We start from the raw sequence: 27044 nt of genomic DNA, 5'->3' as shown, positions 1-27044 counted from the left end.
TTCCTGTGGCTCTGCCGATTCTGTTGTGTAACCAGTTTGTAGAGATTATTTTTTGTTTATTTGTTCATGGGACGTGGGCGTTGCAGGCTCTGCCAGCATTTATTGCCCATCCCTAATTGTCCTTGAGGGGTCAGTTAAGAGTCAACCACATTGTTGTGGATCTGGAGTTACATGTCGGCCAGACCAGGCAAAGACGGCAGATTTCCTTCCCTAAAGGACATTAGTGGCAGCACGGTAGCACAGTAGTTAGCACAGTTGCTTCACAGCTTCAGGGTCCCAGGTTCGATTCCCGGCTTGGGTCACTGTTTGTGCGGAGTCTGCATGTTCTCCCCGTGTCTGCGTGGGTTTCCTCCGGGTGCTCCGGTTTCCTCCCGCAGTCCAAAGATGTGCAGGTTAGGTGGATTGGCCATGCTAAATTGCCCTTAGTGTCCTAAAGGGCTAGGTGGGATTACTGGGTTATGGGGATAGGTTGGAAGTGTGGGCTTAAGTGGGGTGCTCTTTCCATGGCCGGTGCAGACTTGATGGACCAAGTGGCCTCCTTCTGCGCTGTAAATTCTATGATATGATTCTAGTGAACCTGATGGGTTTTTACAAGAACCGACAATGGTTTCGTGGTCGCCATTCTTTAATTCAGGTTTTTATTGAATTCAGATTTCACCATCTGTCATGGCAGTTTTTGAACCTGGATCCCCAGAGCATTGCTCTGGGCCTCTGGTTTACTAGTTCAGTGACAATACCACTACGCCACCACCTCCCCAGACACCTTCCTCCCCAGACACCTTCCTCCCCAGACACCTTCCTCCCCAGACACCTTCCTCCCCAGACACCTTCCTCCCCAGACACCTTCCTCCCCAGACACCTTCCTCCCCAGACACCTTCCTCCCCAGACACCTTCCTCCCCAGACACCTTCCTCCCCAGACACCTTCCTCCCCAGACACCTTCCTCCCCAGACACCTTCCTCCCCAGACACCTTCCTCCCCAGACACCTTCCTCCCCAGACACCTTCCTCCCCAGACACCTTCCTCCCCAGACACCTTCCTCCCCAGACACCTTCCTCCCCAGACACCTTCCTCCCCAGACACCTTCCTCCCCAGACACCTTCCTCCCCAGACACCTTCCTCCCCAGACACCTTCCTCCCCAGACACCTTCCTCCCCAGACACCTTCCTCCCCAGACACCTTCCTCCCCAGACACCTTCCTCCCCAGACACCTTCCTCCCCAGACACCTTCCTCCCCAGACACCTTCCTCCCCAGACACCTTCCTCCCCAGACACCTTCCTCCCCAGACACCTTCCTCCCCAGACACTCCCACCCCTCACCAGCCACCCAATGATAGTTGATCATCTTATCTCTTCCTGTCCCGGTCCCCAGCTTTGTGGAGAAACTCGGGACTTTGCTTGTCATCTTTGATGACAAGTGGACAAATTTGTCTTCCTTATATCATGAACTAACACTCGAGCCTTATCAAGGTGTGCAGGTTAATTTTCTGATACGAGATCTGTCATGTTTTCATAAATACTGAAAACAAATGAGGTATTTAAAGTCCTGCCCCTTCCCCATACGATCAGGTACGGTTCCATGTCTAGGCCATGATTCACCTGTGGCCCACAACCAAAAGATTTCTTGTGTGCTGTTTTAATGGAGTCATATGATCAGCTGAAGACCCAAAATATCCTTTCATCCAATGAAAGAAAGGGAAAGCGGGAGGTGTTTACAAAGTTGTGATTGCTGGCAGTGTATGTGGGCACTGGATGAACAGTGGGATTTGTTGCACATCAGTGCCTTGCATTGCTGAACAAGTGTTAATCTGGCCAACTTGTTCTTATTGTAATCGCTGCTACCCTGGAGCAGACATCGTTGTTCGGTGCCAGAGGATTCTGATTCGCAGCGTAGCTGTTTTATAATATTCCCCAGTGTTGTGACTAGCCGGGAGAGAATCTGAGCAACCAATGCTTTGCGCAATACATTTCATTCTCTGAATACTTCACCTCAAATTGATCCCATCACTTCTGACAGACTATAAACACAAGTATTGCTTCCAGTTTAAAATAGTTACATAGTTCAAAATGTTCTCTTGCAGGCACAAGACTTTTTGAAGGACAATGTCTATCACAATACTAATAGATGTTTTTCATCAGTCAAGTGTCATGAAATTTCGCTTAGTCATCTTCCATGTATTACTGAAGCACTGGAGGGGTGGGGTAAGAAAATGCACTACAGGAGCGTATCAATTGCCCACCAGTAGGATTTCAGTAATGCCCTGATGACTATTATAAGAAGTCTTACAACACCCAGGTTAAAGTTCAACATGTTTGTTTCAAATCACTAGCTTTCGGAGCACTGTTCTTTCCTCAGGTGAATGGTCTCTGGTGACTATAAACATATCTAGTAATGCACTGAACTGAGTGTTTATTGTTATCTTGTTCTTTTTCTAAACATATAACTTGAAGTCTGGAATCAGAAGTTGGCTTTCAGTTGTCCGTTTTTATTAAACTTTCCATCCTGTTTTTGTCTCTTGCTTTCCTGGAAAAGCCAGTTAGTGCTGGTGTAGGGTTTCGCAGATGCTGAACCACTTCATGTGTGAACCGAAACTGGTATTAGACGGTTAGTTGACTGTGGAGAGGTAACAAGCACAGGGCCTATCCTGCCAATCCCTCGCCTGTTGCCTCCATGTTATAGGTGTCATTGTTAGTCAGGAGCAGGAACCCTACATAACCTAATCGTTTGCAGTCACTTAAGAGTGCTGATATTAATTAGTGTCCTTTATCCTGCCCTCCCCTATGTGCTCGCAATAGTTCCAGGTCCAGCAACACCTCCGTTTTGAATCTCTCATCCTTGTTTTCAAATCCCTCCTGCCCTACAGTCCCTAGAGGTCTCTGAGCATTTCCAATTCCGACCTCTTGCGCCGCCTCTACTTTGATCATTCCGCCAGCTTTTAGCTGTCTAGGACCTAAACTCTGAACTTCCCACCTTAAATGTCTGTCTCTCTCTTCCCCTTCTCTCACTCTCTCCTCCTTGTAGGATGCTGCTTAAAATCTGCTCCTTTGACCAAACTTCTGGTCATCTGCCCTAATATGTCTTTGTGGCTTGGTGTTAAATTTTGTTTCCTAAAGCTCTTGTGCAGCACCATGGGATGTTACGCTAGAAAATGATGCAATATATAAATGTATGTTCTTGTTGTGAGATCAGCTAACGTGAGCACAAATCTGAACTTTGTGCCCTCCATTACAGAATGCAACTTTCCCTTTCCAACCGGAGGCATGAGGGAAGCTTCAATCAGTGAGTTGAAGAATTCTGATCCTGTGGTTGACAGAATTTTAGAACTCCATTAGCTCAACTAACTAACTCCTCTCACCATTTCAGGTCAGCTAGGCTGCAGTGTGGCATGAAGTAAACTTTGTGATGTAGGGGAGAGTTGAATTGGGTCAGGTCTTCAAACTGTGCCTCTTCACCCAGAAATGTCTGAGCATGTTGGCACCCAGCTCACAGAGGGTGCCGAGGAATGTGCAAGTTGAAATGAACGGCAACAGAGCAGACAAGTGTACATGTTTCTCAAACCTCTTTTTGTCATATACAGGGAGGAAACAATGCTGGCCACACTGTCGTAGTCGACTCAGTTGAATATAATTTTCACCTTTTACCCAGTGGGATCATCAACCCAAATGCTATTGCCTTCATTGGTAAGTTTTCAGATATATTTTCGTCTACAGCATTAAACCTGAATTGGTTATGTAAGAGAGTTTTTGTTTCCCCCCTCCCCCTTTCTTAGTTTCTGTGCTGCTTTGTTATCTACCGCAAACAGGGTTGAGGCACTCTCCCCTCTGACTCTCTTGGAGCATGCAAGGATGGTACAGTTGGGTGTTCTTTGTAATTGAACTTGTGCTCTAATTCAGAGTCACTGAGCTGGATTTTATGTATTCGGTGGGGTGAAGAAGGCAGAATGAAAGATGAGTACAGCTGCCGTAGAGTGGCGACTAGAGGCTTTTCACAGTCACTTCATTGCAGTGTTGATGTAATACTTGTGACAATAAAGATTATTATTATCGCTCCTGCCCCTACCATCTCAGCTCGGTGAGCCAAGCAGCGGACAGCCAATTACTGGTTGCCCAGCAAAAAGTGGCCAGTTAGCCGTGTGGAGGGAGGTACTGTGCCTAATCAGGAGTCTAGGCTGGGATGTCCTGTGGAAGAGAGGTGATGCCATAAACAGGAAGTTGGTCAGGGCTACAGATTTAATTGCCCCCCTGGTAATAAAATCCAGATGGGACTTCTGGGGCGAAATTCTCCCCTACGGGGGGGGGGGGGGGGTCCCGGCGTAGCGGAGTGGCACCAACCACTCCGGCGTCGGGCCTCCCCAAAAGGTGCGGAATTCCGCACCTTTAAGGGCTAAGCCCGCGCCGGAGTGGCTCCCGCTGGCGCCAACGGCCTTTGGCGCAACGCCGTCCGGCGTCGGGGCTGGCCGAAAGGCCTTCGCCAGTCCGCGCATGCGCCGGAGCGTCAGTGGCTGCTGACGTCACCACCGGCGCATGCGCAGTGGAGGGGGTCTCTTCCGCCTCCGCCATGGTAGAGGCCGTGGCTGCGGCGGAAGAAAAAGAGTGCCCCCACGGCACTGGCCCACCGGCCGATCGGTGGGCCCCGATCGCGGGCCAGGCCACCGTGGGGGCACCCCCCCGGGGTCCGATCCCCCCGCCCCCCCCCCCCCCGGGGGCCCGTTCGTGCCGCTAATCCCGCCGGATCTGCGGGATTGGCCTGTCAGCGGCTGGACTTCGGCCCATCGCGGGCCGGAGAACCGCCGCGGGGGGCACGTCGATCGGCGGGGCATGATTCCCGCTCCCGCCGATTCCGGCCACGGCGGGGGCGGGATTTACACCGGCCCAGGGCGATTCCCCGACCCTGCGGGGGGTCGGAGAATTCCGCCCCTGATTTTTGTTTTGCGCCAAGAGTTGTTATGCTGGTACTTATATTTAAGTAGTGTTAAAGAAGGTTAGGACTCTAGAATTTGGTGAACTAGTTTGTTAAAGTAGTACAGAAATGGAAGGTGAAGAGTCACGTGAAGAGTCACGTGAAGAGTCACGTGAAGAGTCACGTGAAGAGTCACGTGAAGAGTCACGTGAAGAGTCACGTGAAGAGTCACGTGAAGAGTCACGTGAAGAGTCACGTGAAGAGTCACGTGAAGAGTCACGTGAAGAGTCACGTGAAGAGTCACGTGAAGAGTCACGTGAAGAGTCACGTGAAGAGTCACGTGAAGAGTCACGTGAAGAGTCACGGCAACGGGGTAGCACAAGTGGATAGCACTGTGGCTTCACAGCACCAGCTCTTTCAAAGAACTATCGTCGGAATGACAGACTAAATGATAGCTTCCTTCTGTTCTGTGTAATTCTAAAAGAACAATTTAATTTCTAACCGCAGAAAAAGTGTGGTATTTAGAACTTGGAAGTCTAGAAATTCCGATTATGCAACTGTTCCTTTAACTCAAATAATTCTCTCTACAGCAGATCCTTTATCCAGCGTCTTCCCAGCTTCGTAAACAAACCACATTGCCACGGGGTTATAAATATCATGGCAGCTATGGCCTGTAGGAATAATGGGACATGGACCAGCATACATGTGTGACACTCCTTCATTTATCATTTTAAATTGACCCAGCAGTACCACTTCTTCAAACAACAGTAAATTTGAAGTGGGCAATGCTTTGCTCTACGTTTTCCATAATTTGGAAGGTAAGGTGAAGTCCACATAGTCCCAGATGACCACAGGCTGCTTTCCCCTTTGAGGGGGAGAGCTGACTGGTGGTGATTTAACCAGAGGATCACCACACCTCGGGTGAGGAATGTGATTGTGAAGGCGTGCCTTTATGAATAACCTCAGGCGGTATGGGAATTGAACCCACGCTGTTGGCCTCGCTCTGCAACACGAACCATCTGATGTGAAGGTTTTAGAGAGGGTGCAGAAGAGATTTATCAGGATGTTGCTGGTATGGCGGGCATTAGCTATGAGGAGAGGTTGAATAAACTCGGTTTGTTCTCACTGGAACGACGGAGGTTGATGGGCGACCTGATAGAGGTCTACAAAATTATGAGGGGCATAGACAGGGTGGATAGTCAGAGACTTTTTCCCAGGGTAGAGGGATCAATTACTAGGGGGCATAGGTTTAAGGTGCGAGGAGCAAGGTTTAGAGGAGATGTACGAGGTAATTTTTTTACACAATGAGTAGTGGGTGCCTGGAACTTGCTGCCAGAAGAGGTGGCGGAAGCAGGGACGATAGTGGCATTTAAGGGGCATCTTGACAAATACATGAATAGGATGGGACTAGAGGGATGTGGACCCCAGAAGTATAGAAGATTTTAGTTTAGACAGGCAGCATGGTCGGCACAGGCTTGGAGGGCCGAAGGGCCTGTTCCGGTGTTGTACTTTTCTTTGTTCTTTGTTCTATCTCTCCAGCCAACTGAGCTAAACTAGCTCCCGCAGTTCCGTAACCCCTTTCCCTAGAAAACTTTATTCCATATTTTGCTGCAAAGAAAAACAGTTTATAAAGCTACCGCAGTCCACGGGTTTCAGGAGATATATATTGGGGATAAATATCTAATTTGTTACTGCAGTAAAATCCTGACAGGTTATAATTATGTAAGTTGGTAAATCATGGACATCCGTTTCTCAGCTTCCTTTTTTATCCACAAATTTAAAATTCTCATTGTGGTAGCATTTGTTTGGGACTGCGTGTGCTCGGATTGCATCCTATATGACATTTGGACCAAAGGCTGCGAGGCAAGATAATGGGTAGTGGAAAAGTGGTTTTTACATTGTCCCCTGCAGTGTGTTTATATTTAATCACTGTAATTATCCAATAGTTAATAGCCGGCACCAGAAATACAAGTTGGATGAGCGACTACAAGTGGTAGATCAGTAATTAAGAAACATTGCAGTTTAAAGTACTGGCTGCTGCTTGAGAATTCAACTTTGAGCTCCAGACCCGTCATTATTTTGCAGTAATGGAACAGTTCCACAAATGGGGCTGGTTTAGCACAGTGGGCTAAACAGCAGGCTTGTAATGCAGAACAAGGCCAGCAGCGTTAATTTGCATACTGGCCTCCCCGAACAGGCGCCGGAATGTGGCGACTAGGGGCTATTTACAGTAACGTCATCAAAGCCTACTTGTGACCAGCAATTATATATTATAGTAATGGCAAATAGGAACAAAGCCTTGGAAAGGAAAATACACCAAATTTAATTGCGTTATATTTTCATATTTGAAACCAAATTGAGAAATCAAATTAGCAGGTTATTCCAAGAAATTATGACTGCTGCACGTCCTTCCTGCATGTGATAAACTTTTCCTGCTTCCTATAACTAGGCCAGAATTAATAAAGATCACCCTCGAGGGAAATGCAACTGGGAATTGAACATGGGTTTCCTATTCAACAGCATTATTCACACTATTGTCTTTCCATTTAATTTTATTTGGTGTCATGGTTAACTTGTGTATTTTGTAAAATTAAATGCTGTTTTTTTAAAATTAGCCAACTGTTTGTGTTCTGTAGGTAATGGAGTGGTTGTTCATCTACCCGGCCTCTTCGAAGAAGCGGCAAAGAATGCGAAGAAGGGAAATGGTTAGTACAGTAGATTTCAGGCTGACCTGGCAGTCCGAGTATATTGGTACTGCTGATAATAGGATAACAACACATTGTGTATGTGCTTGCGCAGGCAGGCAGGCGCAGGAGTAGTCCATTCGGCCCCTCTAGCCTGCTCTCCTTTTCAGAGTGGCAGGTGGCGGACAGTGACTAGTGGGGCACCGCAGGGTTCAATGCTGGGACCCCAGCTCTTCACAATATATAAGAACATAAGAACTTCCCTAGTCTTAAACTCCATCCCTCTAGCAATGAAGGACAAAATTCCATTTGCCTTCTTAATCACCTGTTGCACCTGTAAACTAACCTTCTGTGACTCATGCACTAGCACACCCAGGTCTCTCTGCACAGCGGCATGCTTTAATATTTTATCGTTTAAATAATATTCCCGTTTGCTGTTATTCCTACCAAAATGGATAACCTCACATTTGTCAACATTGTATTCCATCTGCCAGACCGTAGTCCATTCACTTAACCTATCCAAATCCCTCTGCAGACTTCCAGTATCCTCTGCACGTTTCGCTTTACCACTCATCTTAGTGTCATCTGCAAACTTGGACACATTGCCCTTGGTCCCCAACTCCAAATCATCTATGTAAATTGTGAACAATTGTGGGCCCAACACGGATCCCTGAGGGACACCACTAGCTACTGATTGCCAACCAGAGAAACACCCATTAATCCCCACTCTTTGCTTTCTATTAATTAACCAATCCTCTATCCATGCTACTACTTTACCCTTAATGCCATGCATCTTTATCTTATGCAGCAACCTTTTGTGTGGCACCTTGTCAAAGGCTTTCTGGAAATCCAGATATACCACATCCCTCGGCTCCCCGTTATCTACTGCACTGGTAATGTCCTCAAAAAATTCCACTAAATTAGTTAGGCATGACCTGCCCTTTATGAACCCATGCTGCGTCTGCCCAATGGGACAATTTCTATCCAGATGCCTCGCTATTTCTTCCTTGATGATAGATTCCAGCATCTTCCCTACCACCGAAGTTAAGCTCACTGGCCTATAATTTCCTGCTTTCTGCCTACCTCCTTTTTTAAACAGTGGTGTCACGTTTACTAATTTCCAATCCACCGGGACCACCCCAGAGTCTAGTGAATTTCGGTAAATTATCACTAGTGCATTTGCAATTTCCCTAGCCATCTCTTTTAGCACTCTGGGATGCATTCCATCAGGGCCAGGAGCCTTGTCTACCTTTAGCCCCATTAGCTTGCCCATCACTACCTCCTTAGTGATAACAATCCTCTCAAGGTCCTCACCTGTCATAACCTCATTTCTATCAGTCGCTGGCATGTTATTTGTGTCTTCCACTGTGAAGACCGACCCAAAAAACCTGTCCAGTTCCTCAGCCATTTTCTCATTTCCCATTATTAAAACTCCCTTCTCATCCTCTAAAGGACCAATATTTACCGTAGCCACTCTTTTTTGTTTTATATATTTGTAAAAACTTTTACTGTCTGTTTTTATATTCTGAGCAAGTTTACTCTCATACTCTATCTTACTCTTCTTTATAGCTTTTTTAGTAGCTTTCTGTTGCCCCCGAAAGATTTCCCAGTCCTCTAATCTCCCAGCAATCTTTGCCACTTTATATGCTTTTTCCTTCAATTTGATACTCGCCCTTATTTCCTTAGATATCCACGGTCGATTTTCCCTCTTTCTACCGTCCTTCCTTTTTGTTGGTATAAACCTTTGCTGAGCACTGAAAAATCGCTTGGAAGGTTCTCCACTGCTCCTCAACTGTTCCACCGTAAAGTCTTAGCTCCCAGTCTACCGTAGCTAGTTCTTCTCTCATCCCCTTGTAATCTCCTTTGTTTAAACACAAAACACTAGTATTTGATTTTACTTTCTCACCCTCCATCTGTATTTTACATTCCACCATATTGATCGCTCCTTCCGAGATGATCCCAAACTATGAGATCATGAATCAATCCTGTCTCATTACACAGGACAAGATCTAGGATCGCTTGTTCCCTCGTAGGTTCCATTACATACTGTTCTAGGAAACTATAGTGGATACATTCTATAAACTCCTCCTCAAGGTTGCCTTGACCGACCTGGTTAAACCAATCGACATGTAGATTAAAATCCCCCAAGATAACTGCTGTACCATTTCTACATGCATCAGTTATTTCTTTGTTTATTGCCTGCCCCACTATAACGTTACTATTTGGTGGCCGATAGACTACTCCTATCAGTTACTTTTTCGCCTTACTATTCCTGATTTCCACCCAAATGGATTCAACCTTATCCTCCATAACACCGATATCATCCCTTACTATTGCCCAGATGTCATCCTTAAATAACAGAGCAACACCACCTCCCTTACCATCCACTCTGTCCTTCCGAATAGTTTGATACCCTCGGATATTTAACTCCCAGTCGTGACCATCCTTTAACCATGTTTCAGTAATGGCCACTAAATCATAGTCATTTACGATGATTTGTGCCATCAACTCATTTACTTTATTCCGAATACTACGAGCATTCAGGTAAAGTACACTTATGTTGGTTTTTTTACCTCTGTTTTGAATCTTAACATATCCAGTTTTATTCCTTTTGTTATTACTGGGCCTATTCTCTGAGCTCCCCTCAGTCACTGTACCTTGTACTGTCGCCCTTTTTGATTTTTGACTATGTCTTCTCTGCCTTGCACTTTTCCCCTTACTTCCTTTTGCTTCTGTCCCTGTTTTACTACCTTCCAACTTCCTGCATCGGTTCCCATCCCCCTGCCACATTAGTTTAAACCCTCCCCAACAGCTCTAGGACATCGGTTCCAGTCCTGCCCAGGTGCAGACCGTCCGGTTTGTACTGGTCCCACCTCCCCCAGAACTGGTCCCAATGCCCCAGGAATTTGAATCCCTCTCTCTTGCACCATCTCTCGAGCCACGCATTCATCCTATCTATCCTGACATTCCTACTCTGACTAGCTCGTGGCACTGGTAGCAATCCTGAGATTACTACCTTTTGAGGTCCTACTTCTTAGTTTAACTCCTAACTCCTTGAGTTCCGCTTGTAGGGCCTCATCCCGTTTTTTACCTATGTCGTTGGTGCCTATGTGCACCATGACAGCTGGCTGTTCTCCCCCCCCCAAGAATGTCCTGCAGCCGCTCCGAGACATCCTTGACCCTTGCACCAGGGAGGCAACATACCATCCTGGAGTCTCGATTGCGTCCACAGAACCGCCTGTCTATTCCCCTTACGATCGAGTCCCCTATCACTATAGCCCTGCCATCTTTCTTCCTGCCCTGCTGTGCAGCAGAGCCAGCCACGGTGCCATGAACCTGGCCTCTGCTGCCTTCCCCTGGTGAGCCATCTTCCTCAACAGTATCCAAAGCAGTATATCTGTTTTTCAGGGAGATGACCGCAGGTGACACCTGCACTGCCTTCCTACTCTTGCTCTTTCTTTTGGTCACCCATTTTCTATCTCCCTCATTAATTTTAACCTGCGGTGTGACTAACTCGCTAAACGTGCTATCCACGACCTCCTCAGCATCGCGGATGCTCCAAAGTGAGTCCATCCGCAGCTCCAGAGCCGTCAAGCGGTCTAACAAGAGTTGCAACTGAACACACTTCTTGCACGTGAAAGAGCCAGGGACAGTGGACGTGTCCCTGAGCTCCCACATCGCACACGAGGAGCATGACAGGGGTCTGGGATCTCCTGCCATGTCTTAAACCTTAGGTAAACTTATACAACAACAATTTCAAAATAAAAATAAATAAATTAGACAATGAAAAGAAAAACTAAAAAAGAAAAACTACTTACCAGCCACTTACCAGGGTTAAAAAGCACCTCCTTACACTCTGCACCGAATTACCTCACTGCACCAAATTACCAAGCTGCAATCCCATTCTGGATGAGTCTCACTCAGGATGTGTGTCCTTGAAAAGCGCTAGCTTACTGAGTGTTAATGATTTGAATGAAGGAATTGCATGCAAAATCTCCAAATTTGCTACGACACTAAACTGGGTGGCAGTGTGTGCTGTGAGGAGGATGCAAAGAGGCTTCAGGGTGACTTGGACAAGCTGGCTGAGAGGGCACATATTTGGCAAATGCAATATAATGTGGGTAAATGTGAGGTTATCCACTTTGGTGGCAAAAGCAGGAAGGCAGATTATTATCTGAACAGTGGCAATTTGGGAAAAGGGGAAGTGTAACAAGACCTGGATGTCTTGGTGGAATAGTCGCTGAAGGTTCGCATGCAGGTACAGCAGGCGGTGAGGAAACCTAATGCCATGCTGGCCTTAGCCAGAGGATTTGAGTATAGGAGTAGGGATGTCTTGCTGCAGTTATACAGGGCCTTGGTGAGGCTACACCTTGAGTATTGTGTGCAGTTTTGGTCTCCTAGTTTGAGGAAGGACATTCTTGCTATTGAGGGTATCTAGCGAAGGTTCCCCAGAGTAATTCACGGGAAGGCAGGACTGACCTATGAAGAAAGACTGGATCGACTGGGCTTATACTCACTGGAGTTTAGATGAATGAGAGGGATCTCATAGAAACATATAAAACAGGCTAGATGCGGGAAAAATGTTCCTGATTTTTTGAACAGTACAGCACAGAACAGGCCCTTCGGCCCTCGATGTTGTGCCGAGCAATGATCACCCCACTCAAACTCACGTATCCACCCTATACCCGTAACCCCGTAACCCAACAACTCCCCCTTAACCTTACTTTTTAGGACACTACGGGCAATTTAGCATGGCCAATCCACCTAACCCGCACATCTTTGGACTGTGGGAGGAAACCGGAGCACCCGGAGGAAACCCATGCACACACGGGGAGGACGTGCAGACTCCGCACAGAGAGTGACCCAGCCGGGAACCGAACCTGGGACCCTGGAGCTGTGAAGCATTGATGCTAACCACTATGCTACCGTGCTGCCCTACCGTGCTGCCCGTGATGTTGGGGAAGTCCAGAGCTAGGGGTCACAGCCTAAGAATAAGGGCTAAGCCATTCAGGACTGAGATGAAGAAGAACGTATTCTCTCAGAGTTGTGAACTTGTGAAATTCTCTCCCACAGAAAGCTGTTGGGGCCAGTTTATTGGATATATTCAAGAAGGAACTGGACATGGCCCTTGCAGCTAAATAAATTAAGGGGTATGGGAGTTGAATACTGAATTTGTATGATCAGCTATGATCGTATTGAATGGTGGTGCAGACTCGAAGGGCCGAATGGCCTACTCCACCTATTTTCTACCACAAATAACGATAACTCCCTTGCTAACCAAGAATCTGTCCATCCTGCCACAAAATCGCGCAAAGTCTCTGCTTCCACCACCTTTTCATGGCGAGAGTTCCAAGGACTCACGACCCTCAAAAGAAATGTTTTTGCCTCATCTCCTTTTTAAATGGGTGACCCTTTTTTTTCGTAAATGATGACCCCCTAGTTCTAGAATTTCCCACAAGCGGAAACATTGTCTCCATATCCACCCGGTCTAGACCCCTCAGGATCTTCTTCGTCTCAATCAAGTTGCCATTTGCTCTTCTAAATGCCATGATGTGGAGATCTAAATGCCAACAGCTACAAGCCTAATAAGCTTCTCATATGAATTATTTCTGGATTTATTCTTCACCATCTTGGGTGAAATTTATTTTTCATGTCTGCTCTTGTAGAGTCATTATGGCGCAGAATTTAAGACAAGAAAGGCAAGAGTTCTCAGGCCGGCAAAAGTAGATAATTTACACTCTTAATCCAAATAGTTTCAAAATAGCTAGAGTTAAGATGGAGGTTAGTTTCAAGCCAAAATTCAACAAGAAGTTCTGCAGGATAGGGTGTCTGGGAGAGAGCTGCAATAGCGGCCGGTTGAAGAGCGTTTTAAGTGTTAACAGCAACTCCTCTCAATCAGACTGAAGTGGTTTAATTCCATAATAAAACAGACTATAAAATGTTTATATTTGGATTAGACCACGGGATGACAGTAATTGAATATTTCCCATTGTTGAAGGGTTAAAGGAGAAAATTGTTATAAAACCACAGAATCTGGATGTTAACAGCCAACTTCACACAGTTCAAAGAACTGCCCGTAGCATAAAATTATTCCCTTTGTGTGTTCATGTCCCTCATTCCGCTGAGATTCAAACTCTATCCAAACTGGGAAATGTGCATTATTCATGTTCAGCATCACGTGTGAAATTCTTTGAGGGATTGTAGCATCCAAATGTCCTGCTGCTTTTGAGCATGCGTTTTTGAAAGAATCACGCTTGAAATCACCACTGAACGAATTCTGTTTCTATTGACTTCAAGTCTCCTGGTTTCTTGCTCTACCTTAGTGCCTTATGCATTATTCAACGTGTTTGGAAATTAACTTACTTTGCTCATTGCTCTGAAGAAGGCAGGGAAGAGGGTCAGCTTTCTTCGGGATGCTATTTAAGAAGCGATCGTTCATTCTGGGCGCGTTGTTCCACACATGGCATGTACAAAGACCCAGGTTTTGAATAATGGGAAAGTTGTTTTAATTGTGGTATATGTCATGTTCCTTAAACTGGGAGAAAGGTCAAACCAAAAAGACCCAATCTTTATTGTCACAAGTAGGTTTACATTAACACTGCAATGAAATTACTGTGAGAAACCCCTAAGAAATGGAGGGAGCTGCAGTAATTTGCGAGAATTGCCTACATTTTCTGTGCCGACAGCATCTCATGCTGCACACGCAAATTGAAGTGAACTGTGTGATGGACTGTATTTTAAATTATAGGAACATGAGAATGACACAGCAGAGAATGAGGCCTTTCAGTCCACAATGCTTGTGCCAGCTCTTTGATACAGCTATTTCATTAAGCTCCAATCCTTTTCTCTTTCCCCACAAACTATTATTTTCTTTCCCCCTTCAAGTGTTTATCCACTTTCCCTTTTTAAGTTACTATTGACTCTGGTTCCACTATCGTTTTGAGCAATGCATTCGGATCGCAACAAACCCCTATGCTTTTGTGTAAAAACAATATTCCTCTAGTCCCTTTGCTATCATCTCAGATCCGCATCCTAAAATGGAAACCGTTTCTCCTGTTTAACAGTATCAAAACAATTCTATCAAAGTTCTTTGTTCTGAAGAGAACAATGTCAACTTTTGCAGTCGCCCCACAAAACTGAAGTCCCTTATCCATTGAACGATTCTAAATCTCCTCTGCAACCTCACTAAGACGCACGTGGTGCCCGGATTAAAATGCCATAGTCCAGTTGAGGGCTTTTATAATGTTTAGCTTAACCTGTATTCTGTTAACAAAGCCCAAGGTCCCATAAGCTTTTTTAACAACCTCCTTTATTTCCCTGATGTTTGTTATAATCTGTCTTGCTGATTGCTGCAATTCCGCGTTTCATGCCATGTACAAACTTTGCAGTTGTGGACGTGAATCCAGGTCATTAACATATGTGTAAAAAAAAAGCCCTCCCCCCACATTGCTAAATAATTGTCAGATAATTTGGGTGGCATGGTGGCACTGCTGCCTCACAGCGCCAGGGACCCGGGCCTTGATTCTGACCACGGGTGATTGTCTGTGTGGAGTTTACACATTCTCCCCATATCTGAGTGGGTTTTCTCTGGGTACTCCTGTTTCCTCCCACAGTCCAAAGATGTGCAAGTTACGTGGATTGCCATGTTGAATTGCCCCTTCGGATGGGGTTGCAGGAATAGGGCGGGGGATTGGCCTAGGTCTGGTGGTCTTTTGAAGGGTCGGTGCAGACTTGATGGGCCGAATGGCCTCATTCTTCACTGTAGGGATTCTATGATTAGACTATCACAGAAGGTTTCATGTCCAGCTTTTTAAAAGTAATTTCTCACCGTTAAACATTAAACCATGGGTGGCACGGTAGCACAGTGGCCAGCACTGTTGCTTCACAGCACCAGGGTTCCAAGTTTGATTCCCTGCTGGGTCACTGTCTGCGGAGTCTGCACGTTCTCCCCGTGCGGGTTTCCTCCGGGTGCTCTGGTTTCCTCCCAGAAGTCCTGAAAGACGTGCTGTAGGTGAATTGGCCATTCTGAATTCTCCTTCCGTGTACCCGAACAGGCGCCGGAATGTGGCGACTAGGGGATTTTCACAGTTACTTCATTGCAGCGTTAATGTAAGCCCACTCGTGACAATAAAGATTATTAAAGAACATCAAAAAAGGGATGTGGTTGATGCTGTATAAGCAGCATTCGCTGCCATCCCTATTTAGCCTGAGAAGTTGGGGTAATGAGTTTTCTTCTTGAACTGCTCCAGTTACCTTGGTATTTGTGCCCCCAAAGTGTTGTTTAGTAGAAAATTATAGGACATTGACCCAGTAAATATTTTTTTGGGATAAATTTAGAGTACTCTCAATTCATTTTTCCAATTAAGTGACAATTTAGCGTGGCCAATCCACCTACCCTGCACATTTTTTTGGGTTGTGGGGGCGAAACCCACGCAAACACGGGGAGAATGTGCAAACTCCACACGGATAGTGACCCAGAGCTCGGATCGAACCTGGGACCTCGGCGCCGTGAGACTGCAGGGCTAACCCACTGCACCACCGTGCTGCCATACCCAGTAAATATTGAAGGAACAGCAGTGGATCTCCCAAGTCAGGAGTTGGTGTGGTTTGGAGCACTTTGATGATGGTGCTCCCATAACATTTCGATATGCACAGTACCCAGCTCTAATTTCACCCCATTTCTCTCAATCCTGTCTGTTTGTCACACTGCTTGTCCAAGATCCAGCCCCGAATGAGCTGCAATTTCTTTCAATTAAATGCTGGGAAGACTAAAGCCATTGGCTTTTACCTCCGACACAAATTCTCTTCCCTCACTATGCACACCAAAACTTTCCTTGGCCACTGTCACGGGCTAAGCCAGACTATTAGCAATCTTAATGTCCCATTTGACCCTTTAAAAAAATAAATTTAGAGTACCCAATTATTTTTTACCAATTAAGGGGCAATTTAGCGTGGCCAACACCTAACCTGCACATCTTTTGGGTTGTGGGGGCGAGATCCACGCAGACACGAGCATTTGACCCGAATCTGAGTTTCCGAACCCACTCCTTGTTTATCACAAAGACCATTGACTTCCACCACCATAATATAGCCCATCTCCACCTCTACCTATCTCCTGCTGAAACCCTCATCTATATTTTTGTTAACGCCAGATTCAAGTATTCTACAAAATCATGGGTGGAACCCATTAAGTAGTGCCTATCATGTTCTTCAAAGTCATCTGAATTCCATCACACTCTAATGAATTTTGATGTTTGCTGATAAGCAGGCAAGCAGTGTGGCAGTTTCAAATTACTGAAATGAAATGAAAATGAAATGAAAATTGTTTATTGTCACAAGTAGGCTTCAATGAAGTTACTGTGAAAAGCCCCCTAGTCACTACATTCCGGTGCCTGTTCGGGGAGGCCGGTAGGGGAATTGAACCGTGCTGCTAGCCTGCCAGCCTAGTCTGCTTTCAAAGCCAGCTATTTAGCCCTGTGCTAAACCAGCCCCAACAAAAATACTATTCAGTGTTTCTCGCTCAACTGTTTATAACTGGGATTTATCTGCAGCTTTCCAGACAATTGAGATGCAGAGTTCTGCAAATATAATTTGTTTCAAGTGGGAGGAAGCCATGCACAAAAAGGAGATAAAACTAAAGCTTTACTCGCTATGGTGTCGAGATAGAATCATAGAATTTACAGTGCAGAAGGAGGCCATTCGGCCCATCGAGTCTGCACCGGCCCTTAGAAAGAGCACCCTACCTAAGCCCACACCTCCTCTACCTTATCCCAGTAATCCCACCCAATGTTCTGGACACTAAGGGCAATTTATCATGGCCAACCCACCTATCCTGCACATCTTTGGACTGTGGGAGGAAACCGGAGCACCCGGAGGAAACCCACGCAGACATGGGGGGAACGTGCAGACTCCGCACAGTGACCCAGCGGGGAATTGAACCTGGGACCCTGGAGCGGTGAAGCAACTGTGCTAACCACTGTGCCGTCATGCTGCCCACGATGAGAGTTGTACCCGTTTGTTTAGCTAGTTTGTTGCATAGGTTAGTGGGGCAGTGTGGTGCGATCTGTTTTTCCTGATGGGTTCCAGATTCAATCCCTGAGTTAACTGATCCTCACCAGAGAAATGGTACATCGCATTACATTTGATCCCAGTGTGTCTATGTAGCGGAATAGAAAATGGCCAATAGTTGTTACTTGTGATTGTAATCCAGTGAATCCTGCTGGACCTGTTGAGCTCCTGCTGGACCTGTTGAGCTCCTGTTGAGCTCCTGCTGGACCTGTTGAGCTCCTGCTGGACCTGTTGAGCTCCTGCTGGACCTGTTGAGCTCCTGCTTGTGCACTTTGGCCCTTGACTCCAGACCTTTTCCTGGCAGCTTGCTTAAACCGAGTATGATGGTAGAAAATCCACGTGTCCTGTTTGACCCTGAGCTGAGCTTCATAACCCATATTCTAAACACCATCAAGATTGCTGCCCTCCTCTCTAGTGTCACTGAAACACATGATAGTGCCAAGCACTTTCCTTGATCACCTCCCAAATTGTTCCTGAAATCATTTTCAATTTTTTCCAAACCCTACAACTATATCCTTCTATCTCTCTGACCGTAATAGATTCCATAAATCTCAATACATAAATTTCAACATCCTTGTACTCCTACGAAGTCCTTTTACAGTTTTGCACAATTCATGTGTCACTGCATTTTCCGTATCTTTGACGTTGGCACCTTCTTTGTTCCAGTTTCAACCACAGAGAGACCTCAGCTAAAATCTGTGCCCCTAATGCTCTGGAAAGTTGTCCCTGATTTAATTTCCTTATTAACTCTTCCTTCAAAAGCTGCCCCTAGGATGTGTTAGTTCAGTGGATCCAACGTTGGGAGAATCTTTGCACAATAAATGTATTGGTCAGTTCATCATTTATGGGGAAAGGGCTGGTTTCCTGCAAGAAGTTCATTTGCAGGTTAGTGTTACTTTAGGCAAGTGATTGTTTTTAAGTGTTTGGAACAGATGACTGACTATTTCTCTTCCCTTTCTTTGTACCTGCATGTTTTGCAAGCTAATGTTGCGTGTTTAAAACAAAAGAGAACTGGTATTCTACTATTTCTTTTGTGTATCACAGCTGAATAAAATTTGTTTGGGCTGCCTCACCCATTTCTATTGTGTGCCATTCCACAGATTAAATGGCACAATGTTTGACATTGAAAGTCAGTCTTAATTATATGGAAATGGGTGTGTGGTCCACTCCTTGGGGTTAAGACCATAGAATGACATTTGAGGGACCCTTGACTTTGCATCTAACCTTTGCCATACCTGGGAATGCAATAAGGTGCAGAGTTGGGAAATTTCATTTCCCAGCTCTTGTTTCCTTCGTTTGAAAGATGTTACAACTGTGGGGATGGCACAGAAGAAACGTTTTCTTTTATTTTCAGGGGTTATGAGAGGTTTTTCAGATTATATTGATGAGATAAATCATTAAAGACTATTTCCGTTATTCATTGAGTCAGGAACTAGGGGTTGCAAATGTAAGATCATAATGAGACTGAAGGAATGAAAACTTTATATTCGAGAGAGGTAGAAGCAAAATCGACACATATTTAAAAGGAAGGTGAATAAATATTTGCAAAAGAAAAATTTGAAAGGATAAGGGAATGGACCTTAATGGGTAGCTCTTGCAGGGAGTAGACAACATGGGCATCGTGCTGTAAAATATTATGATAATCCAGAATCAAAAATGGTTAGGTCTCGCATTGGATTAATCGATTGCTCTCTCACATTGTCAGAAGGTTGCAAATTTGAACCCACTCTAGGATGTTGGAACATACCGTAGTGTAGTACTGAGGGAGTGCAGTGTATTCTGAAATGCTGTCTTTCAGATTGGTCTTTAAATGCTAGCTATTACTTGGCCTTTGAGATGAATGTTAAAGATCCCATCAATTATTCAAAGAAAAGCAAGGCGTTCTCTGTGCCTTCTCCAATATTTCAACCTTTGCTCAGAGCCCCATTGCTGTTTGTGGACTTCAATGAATTGGAGTTGTTGCCAAGTTTGTCCAAAAGTTGCTACATCCAAAAGTAATTTGTCACCTGATGCAGTGGTTTTGCAAAATGAGGTACCATCTCAATACAGGTTTTCCCCTTTATGCCATGTTTATCAAATCTAATAACTTTCTTTTCATCTTCAGGTCTTGTAGGTTGGGAGAATAGACTGATCATTTCAGACAGAGCCCATATTGGTAAGTTGAATCATCATTATTCATGATGCTAATTTTTGGAGTCCTTTATCCTCCTTCCCTCAATATTGTTTTTCTTTCCTTGCAAAAGGATCCACACTTATTATTTGGCTTGATCTGTTTTTGTAACCTTCAGTTAATTGGGCTGTGGTTAGAGAATTGACTGGATGCTCTATAGTAGCCCCTGCATTTGAATCCAGCCCAGACTGATGGGGAAAATAGTTTCCCCTTATGTTGACTGCAAAGGCCCAGTCTTGAAAAGAATTGTAACAGCTTTAGCCTAGATCCTAATGGGCCCAGGGCACAAACTGTCAACAGTTCAGTAAAAGCAAAATACTCTGGATACTGGAAATCTGAGATAAGAATACAAAATGCTGGAAATACTCAGCAAGTCTTGTGGTGTTTATGTAGAGAGAGAAAAAGTTAACGTTTCAAGTCTATGACCTTTCACCAGAACTGGGGGAAGAATAGTTCAACAAAGTTCAGCAGGCACATTGCGAGGCCAGAAGTTATCAAGAATTATTTAAAAAGTACAATGTTGCCTACAACTGCTAAACTTTATATTAAGTATTATTATGGAATTATCACTCCATCACATTTTAAATAAACATCACACTCTGGTGCATTATACTCCTATTTAACTGGTAGCTGCAGTTAGGGGTGTGAGGACGTCACGGTGGCATAGTAGTTAGCACTATTGCCTCACTGTGCCAGGGACTCCAGTCCAGTTCTGGCCTTGGGTGACTGTCTGTGTGGAGTTTGCATGTTCTCCCCGTGTCTGCATGGCTTTCCTCTGGGAGCTCCAGCTAGATGTTCAGATTAGGTGGATTGGCCATGATCAATGCGTGGCATTACAGGGTAGGGTGGGGGAGTGGCCCTAGGTAGAGTGCTCTTTCGGAGTGTCGGTGCAGATTCAATGGACTGAATGGCTTCCTTCTGAACTGCATGGACTATATGGATAGTGTGCTGGAAGGTTGTAACCTCCCAAATTGTTATGTCTGGTCACAGCACAGATACTATCAGTTCAACTTTGGCTCATATCATGTCGTTGACGATAGTCAGGACAGCAAAACCTGGAATAATTTACGAACTTAGTCAATTAGCTAAGTGACAGCAGCATGAAATCTCTATCTTTGTTTTTAGTGTTTGATTTCCACCAAGCTGCTGATGGTGCTCAGGAGCAACAGAGGCAACAACAAGCAGGAAAAACGTAAGGCTTCTACACGTTTGCAAGCAAATTTTCCAACATCTTTGTAAAGTGGAATTTCATAAATCGTAACTCTCATTAAATTTAAGGATTTTTGTTCTATTTGAGATATAGAATCTGCAGCACAAAAGGAATCTATTCAGTCCTTTGCCTGTGCTGGGTCTTTTGAAATAATATTGTGTATGTTTCGAGGTCGAATCTGGTGATTAGTATAAAACGTTATCAGTTTTTTTTGCTGCACAACCGTGTATTATTCATTTCTTAATTACCTATGTAACGCAGGAAGTTTTTTTTGACTCTTCAAGTGATACATACGGACAAATTAGGAACAGATCTAGGACACTTGGCCCCTCGAGCCTGCCCCACCATTCAATACGATCATGGTTGATCTGATTGTAGCCTCAAAGAATGATGGAAATTCCAGTGCAGAAGGAGGCCATTCAGCCCTACGAGTCTGCACTGGCCCTTGGAAAGAGCACCCGACCCAAGCCCGCAGCTCTACCCTTTCCCTGTAACCCAATAACCCCACCCCATCTAACTTTTTTGGACACTAAGGGGCAATTTAGCATGGCCAGTTCATCTAACCTGCACGTCTTTAGACTGTGGGAAGAAACCGGAGCACCCGGAGGAAACCACCACGCAGACACGGGACGACTCCGCACAGACAGTGATCCAAGCCGGGAATCGAACCTGGGACCCTGGAGCTGTGAAGCAGCTGTGCTAACCACTGTGCTAGCATGCCACCCACATTCAACTCCAATCAACTCCACATTCCTGCCGACCACGTTGACCTTTCACCCCTTGTTTATCAAGAATCTATCTAGCTATGCTTTAAAAATATTCAAAGACTTTGCTTCCTCTGCTTTTTTAAGAAGCGTTCTCGAGACACATGACCCTCTGAGATAAAAATGTCTCCTCTTCGTCTTAAATGAGTGACCCCTTATTTTAAATAATGCCCCCCGCCCCCAATTCTAGATTCTCCAACAAGAGAAAATATTCTCTCCACATCCACCCTGTCAATGCCCCTCAGGATCTTAAAGATTTTGACCAGGTCATCTCTTGCGCTTCTAAACTCCGGTGGATACAGCCCTAACCTCCAATCTTTCTCCGTGAGATAACTCGCCCATTCCTGGTATCAATCTAATTATTCTTCTCTGAAATGCTAATGCATTTACATCTTTCCCCCTCCAAATAAATGATAACATTCTATTAATTCTACTAGTTTTCCTAATTACCCGCTGTGTCTTTATGCTAGCTTTTTGTAATTCACGCACTAGGACACCCAGATCCCTCTGCACCTCAGAGCTTTGCAATCTCTCATCATTTGGATAATCTGCCAAAATGGACAATATCACATTTGCCTACATTATACTCCCATTTGCTAGATTTTTACCCACTCAATCTACCTATGTCCATTTTTGGCCTCCTTGCGTCCTCTTGACAATTTATTTTCCTGCCTATCTTTGTGTCAGCAGCAAATTTAGCACCCAAACCCTCAGCCCCTGCATCCAAGTCATTATATAAATTATATAAGTGAGGCCTCAGTTCCGATCCCTGTGGCACACCACTCATTACATCCTGCCAACCAGAAAAAGATCCATTCATACCAGCTCTGTTTTCTGTCAGCTAGACAATCTTCAGTCCATGCCATTATATTACCCCCTACACCACCTTTAATAATTTCACCATTCTTTTGGAGCTGCTGAGGCTTAGGTTTTGTTGAGTTACAGCTGACTCCCCTGAACCTGAGATAGCATTGATAATCATAGCATGGTAGCACCTTGCAACACAGAAGGAGACTATTAGACCTGTAATGTCTGTGTTAGTTATGCAGTAGACGAGATCTATAACACTGGGAGTTTGCTGTTTAGGTATCTGAAAGGATTCAACCAATCTTTCAGCAATTCACAATGCCACATGCTGGCCTGCATGGGATGTTTTAATATATTAGTGCAGTGTTTTTCAAATTATTTTTGCTCGGGACCCATTTTTACCAACCGTTGGGACCCGGCTGAGATTTGTAACCCTCACTGGCCGATGTTCGCGACCCACCATTTTCACTTACCTGTAATGTGACAGGTGAGCCTGCTTGGTCCTCACTATCTCACTTGCTTTGTTATTCATAGTTACATTTCTGATGACTTCAGCTGATGATTTAAGATCTCACTGCATCCGTTGAAAAAAAATAAAGAGGTTTGTCCTCTAATTCACCATGTTTAGGCTTCAAATGTCTTTGAAGGTTTGAGGGTTTTAAACTTTCATTTGCCAGTACTTCCCTGCCACTTAGTGTCCTGGGCTTAAGCAGGGTGCTCTTTCCAAGGGCCAGTGCAGACTCGATGGGCCGAATGGCCGCCTTCTGCACTGTAAATTCTATGATTCTATAACACACATGAACTTTGAATCCTGCTTTGCAGTAGCACAATTTATAAACCCACATCTCAAATAATCATCTTTATGCTGCTTTGCTCCTGTTTTATGCTTCTTCATGGGTTGTCCACCAGAGGCCCAGGAGTTCATACCAGCACTGCTGGCAGCTGCAAAATGGAGGAATCTCTCTCTCGCCCAGAACATGTGACATCAGCATACCCCTGCGTGACCTGCTCTCTGCGCCGATTCGGGTGGGAGGATCCTGTTGTTTACTGAAAATAACTGGGCCTGGGCAACGGACTGATGTCAAGAGGAGGCAGTCCATCCTGCTCGCTCCTGCGCACTGCTCGACCCAGCACGCACGCGCAGGATGGCTGGCAATCTCAGAAGTCCGTCGCAGCAGGCATTTTTTAAAGCCGGCCGCGACTGTTGGGCATTCCCCCCTCTGAGCGCTGCGATCATCCCGAAATTATGCCCGTGACGCACCTACGGATCATGACCCTGAGATTGAAAATCCCTCTATTAGCGAATCTTAGTTGGGTGTGTTCTTTCAGAAGGACTGGAATTTTGTACCATATAATCAAAATTTACCATTTGGTTATAGAGGTACAACTGTGTCCCTTTAAGCCTCCCACGGTCTGTTTGTTGAGTAAATATAGTCTCTGGAAACTGGCAATTTAAATTGTTTGGTCAAGGAGCTTAGCAAATTGAAAAGTGCCGGAAAGTTTCAGATACCTGCTCAATGGCTTTTTTGGGGGGGTTAAAAAGTGTGGTTAATACATTGGGAAATTATGTTGTCTGGTGTGTACTGGGTAGGAGCCAGACAATCCAAGGGTATATGGAGACCTGCTGAGTTGCACACAGGAAATTGGGACCAAATTTAGTCTTTGGGAGTTAGAAGTTAGGGAATAATAAGTTTGTGTCCATTTTAAAGTATTTTTCTGTAATTGGGATGGAAAAGTGTGCAATTGCGGCTTGGCAGTGACTAAGGCCAGCATCAGCATAGACTGGAATTTATAATGCAAAAAGTTAACATATTTGTGCAGCTATGCAAAATCCTTTGCATCTTATGCTTTTAGTCATGTTTACCAAAATTTTAAAACAAGATATTAAATTAGAGTCTTTTAGATCTCTATTTCAATACCTTGTAGTACCTTTCACTGGTGAGTAGTTATTTGGCTATGATTATGTAAATCTTTCAGCATTTGGAGAATTGAAACCGAGCCAGATTTGTTGCTTCAGAAGTATTATATAGTGCATTTTGTGTAAGGTGAACCCCATTTCTCTTGTATTTGACTACATTGAAATCTTATTTCAGCTTAACCTGTTGATTGTGTTAAGTTAGAAATCAGTTTTGACTTGAGTTCTCTTAGTTCCAGGCAGCTTTTAATGATGACTAGTTATTGAATTGTATTAATTAGAACATAACATGCCATTATGTTTCCCACTGTGTTGAAAATCATAGTTGTTACATTTATTAAACCACACCATGGCCCATTTTATTTTTCACTAACTTTCTGACAATTTTTACTGTTTGTTTAAATTTTAGCCATTTCAGTGTGCATTAAAGTGGTGGATGGTTGGAGGAATAAGTTTTCTTTTCATTACTTTACTGCCTAATTAGATTTATATATTGGATATGATTAGTGACGGCTTAATCAAAGAAAATATAACTTTGTCTTTAACAGTTTGGGCACCACGAAAAAGGGAATAGGACCTGTGTATTCTTCAAAAGCAGCTCGGAGCGGGCTCAGGATATGTGATCTACTGACTGATTTTGATGACTTTTCTGAAAGGTATTTGAATGCTCTCGTGTTCCATGTGTTTGTTCACCTAATTAGATAGACTTCTGTTTTGTTCTTCCACAACTGAGCTGCTCGTGAACTTTCTTTCTTCTGCTGCGGTTATTCCGATTGCTCAAGCTAACCATACTGACAGCTTCCCCTCCTTATCTGTTTTCACTGGTGTTTCCATGGTGTTGAAGTCCGGTATTTTGGCCTGTGTTACACACTGCTTCAGCAGATAAACAATAAATAGCAACCAAAAAATTAAAAACAAATAACAACAGTAAAACAAAAAACGTTGTTCTTTTAGATTTACTAATTTATTAATAAATGCACACATAAAAGTACACATGCCTATACCATGCCAATATGGCTACTGAGATCACATTGTCATTCATTTTTTAAAAATCTACTAATCAGAAGTACAGTTAACCACATCTGAATTCCTAATTGACATGTGGCTAGTGGTTAATGCATTGGGCTGCACTGTTGTACCTGTTGTTAGGAAGGGCAAAGCCATTTCATGAAGGTATAGGCCCATAATATTAAAAGCAAAATTGGTCGGATGGAAAATCAGCTGAACGTGAGGGAGGCGTCAATGACTAACATGGAGGAGGGAATGATTAGCACTGTTTGTCCAAGGATTCCTTTTCCCTGTTTATAATTCTGCTATCAAGGTGACCATTGTCGGGGAGATTGATGACACTGACTCAACATATTCACAAATTAGACTAATGAGTCAGGGGATAGCAGATTTCAATGTGAGTTTTGTGCACTGCAACAGTGAACTTTAAAATGTGCAGAAGGAGCCAACTAACTAAGCTGTGAAAGGATTTGACTGACTATCGATCATCACACATCCTCGATCAACAAGGTTAAATCTTCATGTACACGAAGCTGTTTGCTTATCGGTCAAAGCAAATTAGTTTAAACTTGTTTGGCTTTGGTAAGGGCATTGACAAAAGTTCAGAGAACCCTGAAGGTGTGTTTAAGTCCCATGGGTATGAAACTCCTAAAACTTGAGAATGCTTCCGTCTAAAGGGTAACTAGCAAGTTGCAATTTATGTTAAAATAATTCCCTTTAAAACACTTGATAATTTGCTGCTATTTTATTTTTTATCTAATGTTGTTGTTAAACCTTGATTGATCATTCATTTATTATTGAACATTTAGTAAAGTGCTCTCTACTCCCTACTGACCACTTCGTCTGTGTCTGGATGATAGCTAGATTGAAAATGTTCAGTTGCTCTCTGATCGTTCCAGAAACACAGACATCGGTTTTATTTTTGGTCATTTGGCAGCGCATTGATCATTGCGAAGGTGCCCAGTCATCGTACTTCAGTTTTCACAGAATCATAGAACCTATACAGTGCAGAAGGAGGCCATTTGGCCGATTAAATCTGCACGAATCCTCTGAAAGAACACCCTACCAACGGCCAGGCCCCCAGCCGATCCCCGTAAACCAACCCAACCTTTCTTGGATACTAAGGGGCACTATAGCGTGGCCAATCCACCTAACCACATCTTTGGACTGCGAGAGGAAACCGGAGCACCCGGAGGAAATCTAAGCAGACACGGGGGAGAAGATGCAGACTTCACACAGACAGAATTGAACCCAGGTCCCTGACGCTGATGAGCAGCAGTGCTAACCACTGTGCCACCACGCTGCCCCTTTGAGTGATTTTTAGATATTTTTCAGTGCTTGTACAATGCATGTCCCTGAATTTAATGTTTTATTTTGGAGAAACACGTTTATAGATAGAACTCACTGTGTATTACTTTTTTAAAATAAAGTGCAATCCATTGTACCACACGCTACCGTATTCAAATCTACAATATTTCTTAAACATCGAACACCAATCAAATTTGTTATTCATCTCAG

At 44.4% G+C, this 27044-nt stretch overlaps 1 protein-coding gene across 1 annotated transcript in view; it reads left to right on the top strand.

Annotated features, from left to right (window-relative positions):
• The window catches only part of adss2 (adenylosuccinate synthase 2), an 86249-nt gene that overhangs the window by 35910 nt on the left and 23295 nt on the right, over positions 1-27044 (top strand). The window contains exons 2-6 of the mRNA XM_038815374.1: positions 3579-3681; positions 7537-7605; positions 19757-19807; positions 20948-21014; positions 25067-25174. Of these exons, the coding sequence (XP_038671302.1) occupies positions 3579-3681; positions 7537-7605; positions 19757-19807; positions 20948-21014; positions 25067-25174 (398 nt within the window). The remainder of the gene's footprint in view (positions 1-3578; positions 3682-7536; positions 7606-19756; positions 19808-20947; positions 21015-25066; positions 25175-27044) is intronic.

This window comes from Scyliorhinus canicula, chromosome 1 (genome assembly GCF_902713615.1).
Source record: "Scyliorhinus canicula chromosome 1, sScyCan1.1, whole genome shotgun sequence".
NCBI classification, from domain to species: Eukaryota; Metazoa; Chordata; class Chondrichthyes; order Carcharhiniformes; family Scyliorhinidae; genus Scyliorhinus; species Scyliorhinus canicula.
This window is presented reverse-complemented; position numbering and strand designations above follow the sequence as displayed.